Source organism: Passer montanus, unplaced genomic scaffold (assembly GCF_014805655.1).
Source record: "Passer montanus isolate IOZ18808 unplaced genomic scaffold, ASM1480565v1 scaffold44, whole genome shotgun sequence".
Taxonomy (NCBI): domain Eukaryota; kingdom Metazoa; phylum Chordata; class Aves; order Passeriformes; family Passeridae; genus Passer; species Passer montanus.
In genome coordinates, this window is record NW_024369262.1 from 5,527,980 (window position 1) to 5,546,852 (window position 18,873).

The 18,873-nt window shown below is 45.2% G+C and overlaps 1 protein-coding gene across 2 annotated transcripts; it reads left to right on the forward strand.

The window, feature by feature from the left end:
- Positions 1-16: 16 nt before the first annotated feature.
- Positions 17-17,872, forward strand: GGNBP2 (gametogenetin binding protein 2). Of its 2 annotated transcripts, none has more exons than XM_039720777.1 (13): positions 17-535; positions 4,251-4,331; positions 5,996-6,249; positions 6,848-6,946; positions 9,449-9,562; positions 11,081-11,290; positions 12,237-12,411; positions 14,462-14,656; positions 15,161-15,311; positions 15,553-15,678; positions 15,760-15,911; positions 16,292-16,540; positions 17,218-17,872. In XM_039720777.1, the coding sequence occupies exons 1-13, from the start codon at positions 443-445 to the stop codon at positions 17,419-17,421; spliced, it is 2,103 nt and encodes a 700-aa protein (XP_039576711.1). In that variant the 5' UTR covers positions 17-442; the 3' UTR covers positions 17,422-17,872. The 2 variants fall into 2 exon arrangements, with proteins under 2 accessions (XP_039576711.1, XP_039576712.1); XM_039720778.1 differs by having other exon boundaries at positions 18-535; positions 11,081-11,284.
- The last annotated feature ends 1,001 nt before the right edge of the window (positions 17,873-18,873 follow it).

An 18,873-nucleotide genomic window follows, 5' to 3' on the forward strand; every position in this document is an offset into this window, starting at 1 on the left:
CGGGGCCGGGGGCGGCGGAGGAGCCGCAGAGCCGCGCCGGGCTGGGCGGGTCCCGGCGGCCGCGCTGGGCCGGTGGCGGGCGGGCGGGGGGTGGCGGCTCCATTTTCCCCCGCGGGCTCCATCTCCCTTCCCAGAGCTCCATCCCCGCCCGGGGCTCCGTCTCCCCGCTCGGATCCCCGTCTCCCCGGGGGTCTCCGTGCCCCCGCGCTCCCCCCGCCCGTGTGCTGCCGCATTCCCGGCCCGCTGCCGGCCCGCGCGGGTCCCTCCCGGCGGGGTGGGTGGGCCGGGCTCGGCGTGGTGAATCAGGCGATGGGGAGCGCAGGCTGGGTGCCGGCTGCTGGTGAAAGTGTGGCGGGGAAGCGCGGCGGGTGTTTACCTCCGGCCGGGGCCGCCCGCAGGCTGGAGCGGGGAGGAAGCGACAGCGGCAGCAGCAGCAGCAGCGATGGCGCGGCTGGTGGCGGTGTGCCGGGACGGCGAGGAGGAGTTCCCCTTCGAGAAGAGGCAGATCCCGCTCTACATCGATGACACCCTCACGGTGAGCGAGCCCGTCCCGCCGTGCCCGCCGCGTGTTGCAATGGCCGGGCCTTTCCTCCCGGCCGGGCCTCCTCCTCGGGCTCCTGCGGCGGTAATCTCTGGGACTTTGCAACACTTAACAGAGCTGAATGTGGCAACTTTTTTTTTTTTTTTTTTTTTTTTTAAATCTGAAAGCGGGCGAAGCGCATTAATGAGGGAGTTATGGCAGGAGTTGTGCCGGAGCCACGCTCGGGCTCGGTGCTCAAGGGTGGAGCAAAGCCATTTTTCTGCCGGGAACGAAGGGAGCCATGTTAACGTTAAACCCGGCTTGAAACCCGGCCTGCTTGTTCCCGTCTGGAGCAGGCAAGGAAAGGCTGAAGGCGTTTTGGAGGGCTTTGGCGTGAAGCCGGGGTTATCGAGCCTGCAGAAATGTAACGAATCGGAGAGTTCCCGTTTCAGGGTGTTGCTGGGAGCTGGGAAACGTGGTTTGGCCGTTTCCAGAAGATTCAGTGGAAAAACCGGCTAAATGCAGCTTGGAGGTTCTCGGGTCCTTCTCCTCGTGAGTTTAGAGGAAGGTTCAAAAATTGCATTGCAGGAGAACAGAAAAATTGCATTGTAGGAGAGCATGGAGCAAATGGAAAAAAATTCCCTAACTAGCCAGTTGCTCTTTGTTTTAATTCTTAAAGCAGGAAAATGCTTTGAAAATAATATTGCTCTTAGTGTAATTTGGTATCTTAATGAGTCATATTTGATTTCTCTTGATAGTGGGACAGAAACTGTTGTTACTTAAGTGATGTGAAATGGTGGTGATTTAAATTCCTAATCTAATGTTTAGGATGGAAGAATCCCTGAGTTTTATCAGCTAAGGAAGGTGTCCCTGCACATGGCAGGGCGGTGGAACTGGGTGATCTTCAAGGTCCCTTCCAACCCAAACTGCTCTTCCACCTTCCAGAACAAACGTGTTGGATGTCCTCAGACAGGCCCCTCTGGTTTTGCTGCATTTGAAGGAAGTCCTATTGCTGTATTTTAGTTTTGATCAATTTGAATGGTGGCATATTATTAATTTACTAAATATAATCACTGGTTTTGGCTTCTCTCTGGTAGACTGTGTTCAGGTATTAGGCAAAGTTTCTCCTCAAGATGTCCAAAGCAGTGTCTGCCTCTCCTAGGGGGCTGATGACCTGGAAAACCCAGCACTGTGCAGGAATAGTGCAAGTTTGAGTTTTTTGGTGTCTTGGCCACACCTTGAAAGTTGTTTTGCCCATTCATTTTCCATGTGGTTTTAAGCTCTTAGATTGGATTTCTCTCTCTTTTTTTTTTTAATTTAAACTTTTTTTTTAATCCTTCCTGGGCTCCTCATAAAAATTACCCATTAGTTTGTGTCATGTAGACTTGCCATGCTCTTGTTATTTTTGTTGTGTGTAATAGGTTGTGAGTGAAAACTCAGCTCTACCAGGTGGATGACTTCAGCAGACCTAAAATGCCATTTGTGGTTTAGTCCCAGAATTTAATACCAGGCCCAAACTGTGTGTAATTGCACTGTGTTGTTGCTGCTTTTCTGCTTTTTGCACCATCCTCATGATTGAAAGGGTCCTCTAGCTGTGAATCAGTTTTATATCCATCTATAGAAAAGGCATTTATGCAACTGCAAGTCATCCTCACCATGGAGAAATCTTGTGTCCATTTTTTTTGGTCATTCTGTTTCTGTTGTTACAGAGTGTTTGGATTTCTAGGTGGTTTCTGGAGGCTTTTATTTAAAAAAATTCTGCAGCAGCAAGTGAATGAACTCTGAGCTTCCTTGTCTGTCATCTATAATTTATTTTTTAAATACTTAATGAGAGCTATTACAAGACTTGCAGCTGTCTTTGAAACAGAATTTTACATCTGCAGCACTATCTTTAAAAACTAATGGTGGTTATTGATAGCGACTGGCTTCTGCTACCTCTTTAAAAACTCAAATTTTAAAAATAGTGGGAGCAGTCAGCTGAAAGAGTTAATCTGTGCATTAAATGTGGAATCAGTGATTAGTGATTGCAAATGAGGAGTGAATGGCCCATGTGCTCCTGGGCTGGAATGTTGCTTTGTAGCAGCCCAGGAAGCAGCTCAGGTGCTGGAGATGCTGCTGCCCTGCGTGGATTCTTCACCACCTCACTTCCCTGTTCCTTCTGGCTCAGGCAGAAATTAAAGGAGGTTTCAGTATTGAGCCCTTTTCATTTCTTAAGCAGCTTTTATGGTTTCTAGAAGGCATTCCATTTGATGTGGTATTACAGGATTTTTTTTTCCCTTCCAGTTCAGGGTGTGATGGTGGTTGATGTTTAACCACTTAATAAAATCTCATCAGACACATGAATTAATTTAGTCTTTGATTCTTTTGCTCTGTCGTACAGAATACCTCAGGGTGTTGTCTGATAGTGGGAGATGAAGGTGAGGGGGGAGAAGTAGGCAGATTTATCTCTTGTCTCTGTTATTAGCAGATAGAGCTTTTACTTTTGCTTGTAGCTCCTGGCCCACAGAAACACCACATTAGTGATGTAAAAAACCGTGTAAATCTGCATCAAAAACCGGTGTGGATGGATGAGGGCTGAGGGAGGCTGCAGAGGGAGCTGGGGTTAGGATTGGCACTGCCCTGCACACAGATAAGGCAGCTGTGCCAACCTCAGATTGGGGCAGCAAAACAGTGCCTTGTTCTCAGAGAAATGGTGTTTGTTTTGGAGTAGTGCCTGCAGAAGTGAGTGTGTGAGTGCTCTGGAGGTAGAGTTGGTAATTAGGCAGGCAGCAGGGAATTCTGCCTTCCCTAGACAGCTGAGGGGAGGTGGAAGGAGGAAAAGGGGTGAATCAGACAGTTCTGTTTGGTGTTCATTTGCATTGGGGTTATTAACCACGGTTCTTATTTTGCCTTTCAATTTTAAAGTGAACCTTCAGTATTCATATTGACAAAGTCACCGTTTCTCAGTGATGAAGTGTTTCTTTGGACAGAAGAGAACTCAGCCAGGCTTTACACATTTTTCTAGTTGCTTTCATTTTATTCTATGGTTGCACAGTTGGATTTTTGACTGAAAGTTACTTTCCTGATTTCTGCCTCCTCCCAAGAAATCGCCCTCTTTGTTTCTCAGTAATTTGATAAGAAATGTTATTAATTACTTACAAGTAATCACATTGTTCTGTAGGCTTAACATTTTGCTTTGAGCCTTTTGAGAGTTGCAGCTGCAATCACACAAAGCAAACTATGCCTTGGAGTACCTTGTTGGGTTAATATGGTTTGAAATTAGCCTTTGGAGGAGTCGACTCTGTCATTAAACTGTTGTGACTGTTTCCTCGGAGCTTTATAAATTGAGTTAAGCTGTTGGGTCCATTTGGATCTCAGTGTGTTGAAGTTTTTTTGGTTTTTTTTTTTAACTGAAGCAGGGTCTCAAGTCATGCAGATGATGATATAAACACGGATGGTCCATTTAGCAACTTTTGCTTTCTAACAGCTATTTAAGAGTTGCCATTTATAAACTGCCTCTAGAACATTATATTAATGAAGCATTTATTACTTTGCTGAAACATTCACTATCTGAAACAGTTATTTTATCCCTTCCCAAGCTCCAGTAATTATGTGAAAAGAATGAGCATTTAACATAATTTCAGTCTTATTTCCCCCAAGAAAGTAAAGCAGCTAATGCTCTGTTTGTGTTTTTTGTTTGTTTGCTTTGTCTGAAAGCTCCTCTTTAAATTGTTTTTCCTCTCTTGTATAGATGGTGATGGAATTTCCTGATAATGTGCTGAACCTCGATGGGCATCAGAATAACAGTACACAGTTGAAACAGTTCATCCAGGTAAATCATGCTTCCTAAGAAGTGAGGTTTTGGCTTTCCTCAGGTGTGTGGTTTTTGCTTCTCCAGGAGGTTGTGACTCCTGGAATGCCTCAGACACGTCAGCACCTGGGAGCAGTCACACGTTGGTACCAAAGTGCACTGGGCTCAGTTGTGCTCTGGATTCCTCAGCATTTATTGCACGTTGTCTTGTCAGGAGGCAATTGCTGCATGTCTGGGAGCTCAGAACTCACAGTGGGAGCTGCAGCTTTAAATGCATCCTGATTTTTATTTTTCTGAGCAGTTTTGAACCGCCCTTTCAAGTGGATTGCTCCAGGTTGGGTTCTTATGATTAGTGCCCATACTAGGATAGAATTTATGTGCCAATTTGTAGATTTTATAGAGACAAGTAGTGAGAATTGGTTTTGTGGTACCCCAGAAACCTTAATCCTAGAAGCTGATGTGCCAAATTGTGGCAAACAACTGCAGCACTGTGACACCTGTATGTAGCAGCTGCAGAGTGGTGCCCCTTGGTGTCCAGAGGAGCAGAGGTTGCTGCTCTGCAGTTGCATGGTTGCCTCTCTCAGGGCTGACAGCAGCAGTGCAGACATGTGCTGCATGCCAAGTGCAGCTGGGTTGTGAAAATAGCTCGTTCCTGCTTTGCTGTGGCTCCTGCAATTAATTACAGGAAACAGGGTTATTGCAGAGTGATAGTGCTTGGCAGTGATTTAATGGGCCTTCCTTTAAGAGCACAAACCTTCAATGTTACCTGATGGCACCTCTGCTTTCCTTATTGCATAGAAGGAGCTGAAAGCACTTTCTGTTTTCACTGGATGGGAGTTCTGCTGTATTGTGTGGCCTTTTCTTCCTTTCCCCAGAAGTTGTGGCAATTCCTTTGTGCCTGGGGAGTGTTTGGGTGGTGTGATGTGACAATAACACAGAAAATTCTCTGGTGGTGTGACATTCCCTGTGCAGATACAGCTCAAGTGTGGGTTTGTGTGTTGGGGTGTGAGGAAGGGACTCTGCTCTGCACAGCTCTGCTGGTGGCACTCCAGTGGTGCTGGAAGCCAAGGCAGTAATTCAGCAGTGAGGACTGGAAGGGAATGTGCTTTTTGTGGGGACGTGTGCCTGGATGTGTTTGACACAGGGGCCAGGAGACACATCTACAATTGTTTATTGACGTAAGCAATATTAGAAGGTGTTCTCATTAATGTTCTATTAATAGCGCACATTGGATGTTCACTACTGAAGTCAAAGGCTTCCCCCTGAGTAGTAATGTGTGCTTTCTTTAATTCCAGCTAGTAGGATTGTAACGGGAAATGGCATGTAGCCTTCCAGGAAAAACACTGCTAAATTGTCATGGTCTGAGCAGAACGAGTTGGTTGTAAATGAGATTTCCATAAATGCCAAGGAGCCTTTGTGAATTTCCTTTCCATATGCCAAAGACAAAAGGAGTGTGAGTAGAAGTTGAAAACTTGCAGTTGGTGTGTGTGAGACCTTTTCCTACAGCATCTGTGCTGAGGTGGAGACAAAGAATTTCCCAGCTGGGACAGGATGGTTATTGTGGGACCATCCCATTCTTGGGACGGTTATTCTGAAGCAGCGTTTGCGGTGAGATGAGGCAACAAAGAGGTGAAAAAACCAGAGAATAAGCACGGAATGATTTGGTTTTTGTGGTGTTTCTGCAGAGACACAGCATGCTGAAGCAGCAGGACCTGAACATTGCCATGATGGTGACGTCGCGGGAGGTGCTGAGCGCGCTGTCGCAGCTGGTGCCGTGCGTGGGCTGCCGGCGCAGCGTGGAGCGCCTCTTCTCCCAGCTGGTGGAGTCAGGGAACCCTGCCCTGGAGCCCCTCACCGTGGGGCCCAAGGGGGTGCTCTCAGTCACCCGCAGCTGCATGACTGATGCCAAGAAGCTTTACACGCTCTTCTACGTGCATGGGTCAGTGGCTGCGAGCTGCTCGCGCCGTCCGCGCTCTCTGCGTTGCCTTCGTGGTGATGCTGAGTTGTCACAGCACGTTGTCCTCTTCAGCATCCATAATTACAGCTCCTTGTTGACTAAACTGGGGGAAAAGCAAACCTAATCTTTGATGGCACCAGTTGCAGTGCCATGATTGCAGTTGAAGATGGCAATATTTAATGTTGGGTCCTTAATCTGATGCGGGCGCTGCGGGGTTTTCGTGGTCTCTGGAAGAAGAGTGTTTGCCGCACTGTGTAAAAAAATAAAATAAAAGTGTTAATTTTTTCCACCAAAGTTTGCTGCACTTGGGTGGAAAGGTAACACTGAGAAAGTGAAACCTTCTGGGCTTGGTGAGCACAATAAATAGCCCAGTGCCATTAGTTCCTGAGCTGTCAGCAGAGCAAACAGGGAGTGCTCAGCACAGTGTGTCTTGGCCTTCCAGTTGGCTTCAGCTTGTTCTTCTTGCTCCAGTTAGCAGGAAAAGTAGGGGAGGTTAGTGCAGAGTTGAGGAAATTGAGGTAGTGTAACCTGATCCAGTGATTTTCAGAATACAAAGTTCCTCACGTTTTTTTTTCCATAGGTCCAAACTGAATGACATGATTGATGCAATTCCCAAAAGTAAGAAGAACAAGAGGTGTCAGCTACACTCCCTGGACACACACAAACCAAAACCTTTGGGGTAAGTCTGTGTTTAACATGTACAATTGAAATATTTCAAGGAAGCTGAGTATTGAGACGAATTTATTTTTAAGCATTGAGATCAATTTTTATGCTCTAATCTACTTGCCGGAGTAGCAGTTGGATTGTAGCAGACCTGAATAGTTGTTGGGGAGAGGAAGAGAAGCACCTGGAGTTTTGGGGATGCTCAGAGCATGGATGGCTTCTGCACTGTGATATAAAAAATGCTCTAGAAAGACAAACTGGTTTTTGTGCTCTAGACCAAAATGGTTCCTCAGCAGATTTTCTCACATTGAGGTCAAAGGGTACAAGCTAAATAAATATACATCATTTTGCTTGGGATTATTAAAAATGCCTTGCACAACTGTTAACCAAGGGCTTTATTGTGGTTGGATGCAGGGTTAAAACTGGAACTCCATAAAATGCATTTGCTCAAAAGTGACAGCATGTTTTGAATACACCACTGAACAATATGAATATATGCCTCTGTCTTGAAGCTGAAATGATTTATTCCAGCTGGTTAAGCAGAAAAACACTCCCTGTAAATCTGTTGTGGATTTTGGGGAGGCTTCTTGTTTGTGGGGTGGCTCCTTTTATTTTTTTTTTTTATTTTTTTTAATATGAGGACCAATAAATTAGTCTCCTGGGCTTAATTGGAGTGTCTGGACCTTTTTTACTCAGATGTGTTCTGCTGCTGCTTAAGCCTCCAACCTGTGGAAGCTTGCTCATGGTTTCCAGTTACAGGACATGTATTTTTCTATGCAGATTGGAGTCTCTCTGGGTTTAGTTAAATCCCCTGGGATACCAGGCATGTGGAATTTGACACTCGATTTTTGCTTGTGCTGCTTGAGGATACTGGGAACTAATCATTATCTTCTATTATATTTTGGTTCTAGGCATTTCACAAAATTAGTTTAAAGCTTGTGTTACACAAGATCCTGAGAGTATAGGGGTATATGTATATATGCTCTATAGTTCTTTTTTAAATAAAGCAAATTTATAGCATCGTGAAAGTGGGTTTTGGGTTTTTTTATATTTGGTAAGCTTAATCTTTTCTGTGTGAGAACAGATGCTGTGGAACCTGCAGTTAGCACTTGGGCAAGGTAGAACAATTCTGAAGCTGAATGAATAGAGAGGAGAATGCTGCTTTTATTTCCTCAGTTCATGCTGGAATAAACTCCCTCTGGATGTTGGCAGGTTAATAGGGAATATGAGGAAGAGCAATAGTTTATACTCTGCAGGTAAAATGTTGGAGTTACCAGAGAACATGGCCTGTGGACAAGCAGTGCAATTTCCTAAAGAAGCAGGACTTGCATTCCCCTCCTCTGCTAAAACCCAGAGTGTATCAGCATTGATATAAATTCAAATAAATGTGGACACAGACAGCTCTGGCTGGGCTGTGGAGGCACCCAGCTGTCACAGAGCAAACTTCATTTACCAACACAGACTCCACATCTTCACAAGAAACTCCTTCAGATGAGTTGCATCTGTTGGGCATTTCCTCCACACAAAAAAGGCTTTGAGCTGGAGCTGTGTGTTTAATTAGAGAGTTATGTAAGCAGCTAATGCCACTCGAGGGTTCTTGGTGTCCTCAGTCTGTGCCTGGCTTTTGGCTCCTCAGCTCTGTTTGGGGCTCGGGAGCATTTGAAACTCTGCTAAACACAAGCCCTATGACCTGGCAAACTGGGTAATGGCACCCAGAGCTCCTCTAATTAGGAAACAGGGCTGCTGCTTCCCGTTTTCCTGCTCTGTTGTGTCCATAAGACAGAAATGACCATTCTGACAAAGTGTCAAGTGTAGAGAAGCCTGTAAGTAACCATGACTTGTTATTTAAAGTCCCTTTTTCTGCTCACTTTTAGCACATCCAAATGTGAGTTGTAAATTCATTTTGATATTCTAACAGATTTTTGAAATTTGAGGTAGGATGTTTTATGGTGAAAGTTGTTTGGGTTTTTTTGTTTTGCTTTTTTCTTTTGTTATTTTACCAAATTGTCTTCGGCTGACAAGTATTAAAACTCTAATGGTTTATACTTTAAGCAGTATTCTGAAAATCACAACTGGTTTGCAGCTGTAACATTAGAAAGTCATGGTGAGTCTGGGCTGTAAACATGGACAGCAAAATTTGCATCTCAGTTCTGACCCAAACTTTCGTAGATGTTAAGGCTTAACCTATAAAGAATTCAAATTAAATTAAGGAACAGAGCAGCATTTTCCATAGGATTTGTTTAGGAAGAATAACTAGCTGATAATATATATGTTATAGGTCTGAAAAATGTTTGGTAATACTATGTGACAGTGAAAGGAGCAGTAACAGACTCAGTTCAAAGAAAATAAGAGCAGTTAAGAAAAGTAGAGAAGACAGGAAGAGGAAAGAGAACAAGTGTAGCATCATTTTCTGCTATGGACCTTCCCAGGGAGCAGTCAGGTAAAGAATGAGGCTCTGCTGGGCTGCTTTGCTGCCCCCCAGCAGGATGAGGAGGAGTTTGGTGTCATTTCCACGCAGGGGTTGCTGGATGGATGTGTGGGAGCTGATGTCCCAGGAGTGCAGGGATGAAGTGGTGCTGATCGACTCCAGCTGCCTCCTAGAAACCTTAGAGACCTACCTACGAAAGCACAGGTATGTGAGGGCAGCACAGCACTCCTTCCCTGGGGGAAGTCCTTGGCTTTTGGCAGCTCAAAATGTCCAAAATGCAGAGGGGTTTTTCTTGTGAAGCTGAAGTTGTCAGCTTGGTGGGGATGGGGGACTTTGCCATGCAGTTGATGTGACAAAGATGGTGGAGTATTCTTTGTGTCTAATGAAAGGGAAGGTGTGGAGACCTCTGATGAAGTCATAGCTGCTTGTCTTAATTTTTTTTTTTGGCTAGGATTAAATGATGATTTGCAATTTAATGTTTAGAAGCTGTGTGTTTTCATTCACTGTCTCTACTCTTGGGCTGTGCCTGTTTTCAGGTAGTATGTGCCATTTCAGAATCCTGTGAACTGCACTAGTGCAAGCAGGTTTCAGGCTTGGTGTTGCCTTTAAAGCACTGTTTTAAACCACTTGTTTATGCCTGGTGCTGTTAAATCTCTCTTGCAGGGCAGAAATAAACCATTAAATTATAGTTGCATGTGCACAGGACCTGCCGTGCTGATTGAAAAGTTTTAATTTCCAGCAGTCTCAAGGTTCTGATATCAACTGTGGGGGCACAGATGGGCGCGGGGGTGGTGGTGCTGTGGAAATAACACTTTGGAAACAAAATAACTTTAATCTCCTGTGACATTAAACACTGCCTTGGCTGCCTTCCTGGTGCTAACCTGCAATAATACTGCTGTTTTCTCTCCTTCCACCGCAGAAAGCAGACAGGTATCGTAGGTCTAACAGCAAAATATGTTTGATTTAGTGCTGTCAAATGGCTGGAGACACTAGGAAAGGGAAAAACACCATCTAGAGCTGGCATGGGGAGCCAGATTTGAGCTGAAATATGAGCAGCTTGTCTGACTTGCATTTTTAGAGTCATCCAGCAAGATATCTTGTAGCCTCTTGAAGGTTACTCCTCTTATGACACAGAATGAGCTTAATTTGCTTGTATTTTAATTATAAGTATACTCCTGTCACATGTGAGCTGTCACGTGTTTAAAATGAATATGTTGTGTTATAAATAACCCTTGTTTGGCCATCAGCACAGCAGTCTAATAATTCAAAATATGTTTGTAGTGGAAACAAGGATCACTCTTGTACAGAAGGCACCAGAGGATACTTTGCCTTGTTTCTTATCACTCACTTGAGTACACTTGAAAGAATTGCTGGAAGGTGATGTGGTATGTGTTACTTGAGAGAGGGATTTTGCCCTAGTTTGCAGTGCTTGCTCACTGCTGAGATTTCTGATTTTTGAGTTGAATTCCGTGTGGGAATTCCTTCAAATCAAGGATTCGCTGGGTGGGCTGTGCTCCATGGGTCAGAGGACAGAAGTTTGATATCCAGGTTAATCATGTAGAATAGATGTGATAATTCTGGTCAGTTTGGGTGGATAATAGCCAGAATCCTACAATAATTACATTTTTGAAGCAGCACAACCCTCCCACTCCCCATTTCAACCACATCCCCACACACCCAACGCATTCGGGCGAACCCCACCTCATTCTCTGCTCCCCCCAGATTCTGCACCGACTGCAAGAACAAAGTGCTGCGTGCCTACAACATCCTGATCGGGGAGCTGGACTGCAGCAAGGAGAAGGGCTACTGTGCTGCCCTGTACGAGGGGCTGCGCTGCTGCCCCCACGAGCGCCACATCCACGTGTGCTGCGAGACCGACTTCATCGCGCACCTCTTGGGCCGCGCCGAGCCCGAGTTCGCAGGAGGGTATGAGTATGTAATTGGCTAGAGTGGGCTATCTAGCGCTTTGCTTCTTTATTTGACCCTTCAATGTCTTTGCCCAAAGTGGCTTTTTTTTGCCTCTTTGCCGTGTGATGAACTCGTGGTTGTGGATATCTGTACTGGTGTAGGCTCGGAGAGAGCGCTTTGGAAGGTTTGCGGCTGCGCTTCGGAAGGAAGAAGTGACCAAAATGTTGTTTGCTCCCTGGAGCTGCCTGCTTGTCACTGAGGTGTTCAAATATGCGAAATAGAAAGAGAGCCTTGGTTGAGTTTTGCCAAATGCCAAGTATTCAAGTTAGTTTTGTTGCCATTTGTGTATTTCTGAACCTTTTTTAAAGCATCTTAAAACATCCAGTGAAAAGTTCTGAGCTCAGTATTGGAGAATCATGGAATGAGTTGGAAGTGACATTAAAGATCATCTAGTTCCAGCCTCAGTACCTTTAAAGCTCAGTCATAACTGTTTAATGAGGAGGGTAAATCCTTTCATAGTAGTTTTCCCTTAACAGATTGATAGATAATAGGTGAATAATGAACAGATTAATACTGAAATGTTTTTACTCTGCACGGTAAGTAATGTACAAAATTCTCTGTGTGTTTATTCAGCTTGAGCTAACTGATGGTGAAATAATTGCTGTGAATTCCAGCAAATTTTAGGACCCAAAAGAAAGCACCTCTGGCATATTAAACTCTTGATCACTCCCAGGAGGGGCAGGATATGGCACCTGAAGCCAGAGGTGGCATAGTGAGAAGGCAGAGTACTGCTTCCCAGCGGTGGCTTTGACCCGTTCCTTTCTATTTTGCATCTGCATGCAGCACAGCAGAGCCCTGCCAGGCTGCTCCTGCAAACACAGCTGTGCCTGCAGAGAACACAGCAGCCCTGCTTTGATCCCTAGGTCGGCTTCCAGCTGCTCTAACAGTGCTCTGCTTCCCCTTCCCCCAGGCGGAGAGAGAGGCACGCCAAGACAATAGACATAGCCCAGGAGGAGGTGCTCACCTGCCTGGGCATCCACCTCTACGAGAGGTTGCACCGGATCTGGCAGAAGCTGCGGGCTGAGGAGCAGACGTGGCAGATGCTCTTTTACCTGGGGGTCGATGCTTTACGCAAGAGCTTTGAGGTAAAAGCGTCGAGTTTTGTCCAACTTGTGTCCGAGTTGCTGGGCCTGTAATTCATTTTCTGCTTTTCAGGGCTGGAAGGAGTGTCAAGGGTGTTGCAGTCAATCCCTTGTTGAGCTGGGTGACAGAATGAGTTGGAAGAGACATTAAAGATCATCTAGTTCCAGCCTCAGTACCTTTAAAGCTCAGTCATAACTGTTTAATGAGGAGGGTAAATCCTTTCATAGTAGTTTTCCCTTAACAGATTGATAGATAATAGGTGAATAATGAACAGATTAATACTGAAATGTTTTTACTCTGCACGGTAAGTAATGTACAAAATTCTCTGTGTGTTTATTCAGCTTGAGCTAACTGATGGTGAAATAATTGCTGTGAATTCCAGCAAATTTTAGGACCCAAAAGAAAGCACCTCTGGCATATTAAACTCTTGATCACTCCCAGGAGGGGCAGGATATGGCACCTGAAGCCAGAGGTGGCATAGTGAGAAGGCAGAGTACTGCTTCCCAGTGGTGGCTTTGACCCGTTCCTTTCTATTTTGCATCTGCATGCAGCACAGCAGAGCCCTGCCAGGCTGCTCCTGCAAACACAGCTGTGCCTGCAGAGAACACAGCAGCCCTGCTTTGATCCCTAGGTTGGCTTCCAGCTGCTCTAACAGTGCTCTGCTTCCCCTTCCCCCAGGCGGAGAGAGAGGCACGCCAAGACAATAGACATAGCCCAGGAGGAGGTGCTCACCTGCCTGGGCATCCACCTCTACGAGAGGTTGCACCGGATCTGGCAGAAGCTGCGGGCTGAGGAGCAGACGTGGCAGATGCTCTTTTACCTGGGGGTCGATGCTTTACGCAAGAGCTTTGAGGTAAAAGCGTCGAGTTTTGTCCAACTTGTGTCCGAGTTGCTGGGCCTGTAATTCATTTTCTGCTTTTCAGGGCTGGAAGGAGTGTCAAGGGTGTTGCAGTCAATCCCTTGTTGAGCTGGGTGACATCCATGCACAGCTGGAGTGTGTTCCCATGTGGAATAAACTGGAATATAAAAGTTTGAGGCTTGCTTTTACTTTCAAGCTGCCCATTCCACTACACTGAACCTTCAGTGTTATTAATTCTGTTTTTCTACCTGGTTGCATTTAAAGTAGCTCAGGCTATAACAGTTTTTGATTGGTTTATGAGTAAAAATGGAGAATGTGGTGTTGAATTACAAAAATGATTGCAAACTCTTGTGTTCAGCTTGTTCTGAATACACTCTGATCCTGTGGGATCCTGAGCTTCAGACAGTTCTTCTAACATATACCAATACTTAATATTAATTACCAGTTGATATGACATGGATATATTTTTTATGTTCATCTTCCATTCATAACTGTTCTCTCTAAAACACCAGAGAATGAGAAGGAAAATCAGTTTGGGAAAGATCATAGCTGTTATTAATTCTGGTTTTCTACCTGGTTGCATTTAAAGTAGCTCAGGCTATAACAGTTTTTGATTGGTTTATGAGTAAAAATGGAGAATGTGGTGTTGAATTACAAAAATGATTGCAAACTCTTGTGTTCAGCTTGTTCTGAATGCACTCTGATCCTGTGGGATCCTGAGCTTCAGACAGTTCTTCTAACATATACCAATACTTAATATTAATTACCAGTTGATATGACATGGATATATTTTTTATGTTCATCTTCCATTCATAACTGTTCTCTCTAAAACACCAGAGAATGAGAAGGAAAATCAGTTTGGGAAAGATCATAGTGGGACCTTGAGCTGGTTAGTGCTTGGAGTTTTTTTACTCCCACAGGATCAAAAGTCACAGATCCAACAATGCATTAAAATCTACAAGTCTTCACTGAAAAATGTGAATCTGGGCCATAGGTGCAAGCCAGAGCTCCCCCACACATGAGTTTCCAGCAATCTAAACCAAGTGGCTGCATCTTGGTGGGCATTTTTCTCCTGTGGCCAGTAGTGGTGCTACTGGGATTTCATTCCTGGCTGTTTCCCTCCTCCTCTTTTATAAATGAAAAAGCTTGAACTGTGATGACTTCTGTAACTGGATCTAACCTCTTGTAAACAGATGGCTGTGGAAAAAGTGCAGGGCATTAGTCGATTGGAGCAGCTCTGTGAAGAGTTTTCAGAAGAAGAGAGAGTGAGAGAGCTTAAACAAGAGAAGAAACGCCAAAAGCGGAAGAACAGAAGGAAAAATAAATGTGTGTGTGAGATCCCTGCTCCTCTGCAGGCAGCAGAAGAGAAGGAAATCAATCAGGCAAAGGTAAACGGGTAGCTGGGGCTTTTTGGGGTTTCATTCATCACCTCACTGTTCCTTGGTAGAATTCTTGAGGAATTTTCTTGTATTTTGGTCCCTGGTGGAATTTAATGCTGTTTCAGATGAGCAGAATCTTTGTAAAGTAGTTACCTGGGACTCCTCAGCTTGGGGTTTTTTAAAATCATAAATCTGAGGTTCAGGTTATGCCAGTCACTCAGAACCTGGGGATTCAAATGCTGCTTGTAGACCATTACCACTGGATTTTTGGAGAGGGGGAATCTTGAAGTGCAATTATTATTCAGGCTCTCTATCTCTCTCTGACCTTAATGGGCTGTGGGTCAAGGTAAATTGGTTGGGGTTTTGTTTAGTTGTGTTATGCTTGTGAAGAATTCTAAGCAATGCTGTTATCAGTCAGTGTCAGCTGGCTTTTCTCATGGAAAGAGTATCCTTTACAAAAGTGCTGGCTGAGCTGCTTTCAGTGCCTGCAGTGTTTTTTGTTTCTGTTTGAAGGAGAACTCAAACTTCACGGAAAGCAGCTGCAAAGCCTGTGGTAGCACCGAAGAAGCCAACAACTGTGTAGAAGTAATTGTTACTAATGAAAGCACTTCTTGCACTTGTCCTAGTAGTGGTACCCTATTAGGCTCACCTAAAATCAAGAAAGGTATGTTAAATATCAGTATTTTTCATTTTTAAAAAGCATTTGCCATTTCTGGGGTGAACAGTGGTCACCTGTTTTTAAAAAGGAGTCCCTGCCCGTGGCAGGGAGGTGGAATGAGGTGATTTTTAAGGACACTTCCAACCCAAACCTGTCTGGGGTTCTCTGAATTCTCTCTTGTTAGAGGCGTAACTAAAGAATGTGCAGCAGTTCCTACAGATGGCAGTAATTTTGGCCTCTGTCTCAGGTTTATCTCCACACTGTACTGGCAGCGACTGTGGCTATTCCTCGAGCATGGAGGGCAGCGAAACAGGGTCCCGGGAGGGCTCGGACGTGGCCTGCACTGAGGGCATCTGCAACCATGATGAAAATGGTAGGTTTGGGGAGAAGATAATGATGCTTTAATATCCCCAGAGCTGCAGCATCTCAAAAGAAACTTGGCTGTGTTTTGCAGGGGACGATGCCTGCGTCCATCGCTGCGACGACAAGGAGGAGGATGGAGACAGCTGTGTGGAGTGCTGGGCTAATGCAGAGGAGAGTAACACAAAAGGCAAAAACAAAAAGAAGAAAAAGAAAAGTAAAGCTTTGAAGTGTGAGAATGACCACGTAAGGAACATGGCTCTGCCAGATGCTTCTCTAAGTGCTTACATTTGAAAGTAGTTACAGAAGGATTTAAAATTCTGATTGAGACTGTGCTGAAAATGGGACAGCAGGGATCTCCTGTTCCCTTGTCATCCCAAGTTTTGGAATTGAGGTCCTTCCTCTAGGTTAGGTTGTGGTGGAGTCTCTTCTGTGTTCCTAAGCATGTGCACTTCTACTCCCTCTCAGTGAATGTGCCACCCCAGCTCCCCAGGCACATGTTTAAATATAAATATCTACCCTCGCTCACCTTTGAACCTTCCTCTTTTCCCTCTGTTCCATCTCAAACTCGAGTATTCCACACGAAACACTGCTGGCAGTTGATTGCAGGCTCTTCTCCATTTCAGATTCAGAAACTTGGGAGCTGTCTGGCAGATGCAGGTAGCAGAGAGACCTCAGGAAATCTCACGCACACAGAGTTTCACCGCGACAAGACCAAAGACACACACGCTGAGAGCTGCTGTAGTGCAGACAAAAGTGGCCAGCAGTTGCCTTGGTTTGAGCATATGAAAAATGTGTCACAGTTTGCAGAACCTACAGAAATGTCACTTGTCCCTGATACTGGAAAAGGTGCCAAAAGCTTAGTGGAACTCCTTGTAAGTAACCGCTGCATTCGAGTTTTGGGTTGTGGCATTTCATCTTTGGGGCTGAGAACTCAACTCTCGGTGAGGAATTGAGTCCCAGTGTTGAGTTCAGTTCCTTGTGCACGTTCCCTGAGAAGTTTATAATTGAATGCTTTGCAGAGGAGGAGAAATGGTGGCTGGAATGCAGTGACAGAACTTGTGTTGCAAGTGCTCATTGTCAAGGATTGCATTATTCTGTAACATGAAGTGGGCATTATTGCTGCCTTCAGGCCTCAAGTGTGACTTCCTACTCCAGGCTCCTTGGGCAGCTTTCATCTCTCTCCTTTCCTTTCCTTCTCCTTACATTTATTTATTTACTTTGCTCTCTTTCCCTGCTTTTTCCTTTCCTTTCCTTTCTTTTTTCATCTTCCCCACCCCTCAATTTTCTGTCTCGCCGCCCTCCTTTTTTTCCCTTTTTCTTTCCTCACCTTTCCCCCAAAACCCTCTAATAAAATCCATCCTCTTCCCATGGCAATGTGCTAAGACTCAAGCAGATTTGGATCCATTTAATGACTGAATTGGCTGCTTCTCACCCCAAACCAGCAGAGCCCTGTGTGGGTCTGGATCATCCAGCTGGGCTTTGGGCTGGGGTGGGATGTGCTGCACAGGAGGGCAGTGCTGGAGCTCTGACATCCCCGTTCTCATTGCAGGATGAGTCAGAGTGCACTTCTGACGAGGAACTGTTCATCTCCCAGGATGAAATCCAATCCTTCATGGCAAACAACAAGTCTTTCTACAGCAACAGGGAGCAGTACCGGCAGCACCTGAAGGAGAAGTTCAACAAGTACTGTCGCCTCAACGACCACAAGGGGCCCGTCTGCAACAGCTGGCTGGCCACAGCTGGAGCCAACTGAGCCCAGTCCCACCCTGTCTGTCACTGAAACTCGAGATGACTACTGCGCCTTCTCCTTCCAAACTTAATTTAGTGACTTACGGCAAAATTTTATCTTAAATTAATGTGATTCTTTTTTTTTTCCTTGGTTTTTCTTTTTTTTCAGGGGGAGGCTGGTGGAGGTGATTTCCTTAATTTTGTTCTTTCTCCAGGCTTGTATCTTTAGTTGAGTAGCTGTGCAAGCCTCTCTTCTAATTTAAGCCATCTCTTTTCATTCAATGTTTCTCTTCCTGTGAGACTTACAAAAAGCAAACTAGTGGCAAAGTAATGTTGTACCTATAATTCTGTACAGAATGACAAGGAGCTGAATATAAGATTTTACAAAGTAGACATCCATTTGCAAAATGTTTTGGATGTAATATGTTAAAGCGCAATGTGCAAAAATTTAAATAAAGAATATTTATTAATATGCATAGTAAAGGTGAGTGTCTATGTTTGTACTCTGAGAGCTCGATTCCTGTGGGTGGAGGTGGGGGTAAGGTGAGGGAAGGTGGTCTGGGAAAGGACAGATCCTTGAAATGATCTGTGCTCAGATCATTTGAAGTGATCATCCTTGAAATGATCCTTGAAAGGCTCTGTGCCCCTGCAGGGCTGTGGTTTGGGGCTGTGCAGTTGCTGCCAGCCCAGCAGGGACTGTGAGGGCCTGGCTGTGTTGGTGGCACGGTCCCAACCTGGCACTGCTCGGGGTCAGGTGCCTGTTGTGCTTCCAGGAGCTGGGATAAGGGACAGCCATGGCTCTGCTCTGGGAATCCTGGCCTGAGGCCGTGCCCAAGGGCAGCACACTTTGGGGAGGGGGTTGCATTTAGAGGGTGCAGCTTGGGCTGTTTTGGGGGCATTATTAAATCCCACCCTTTTCTTCCATCAATTCAATACTTATCCTTCTTCTTCTGTTCCAATTAATTTCCTCACACATTTCTGAGAATTATTTGTGCACCCTTAACCCTGGGGGAGGGTGATAACACTCCTCACCTTTTCTCTCCTGTCCTGGTTTAGGGCAAGTTTGGGAGATAACCCCCAAAGGGGCTTCTCTACAAAAGCAGATTCAATTGCCCCTCCAACCGGTTCGGGAGAAAATATCTCCTTGGAGAAAAAGTGGAAAGAAACCTGTTTATTAGACAACAGAACCCAAACAATATTAAACAATAAAACTTCTCACTGCTCCAAGAAAAAAAAAGGCAAACTCAGAACAGTCCCCTCCCGGGTTGCAGCTCAGCTCACTCAGTTTTTGATCAGTCTCTGGTGCTGGAAATGCCATGGCTCAGGCCACAGGTGGAGGTGCTGGGGCTCTGCTGGGTGTTCAGTCCAGAGCAGGCTTGAACAGGTCCAAGAAAAAGGAAAAAATCACAGTCTAGGGAACTTTGCCTTAGCTAGCTCAAACTAACTAAAAGCAAGAAAAAGGGAAAAAGGAGCTTTG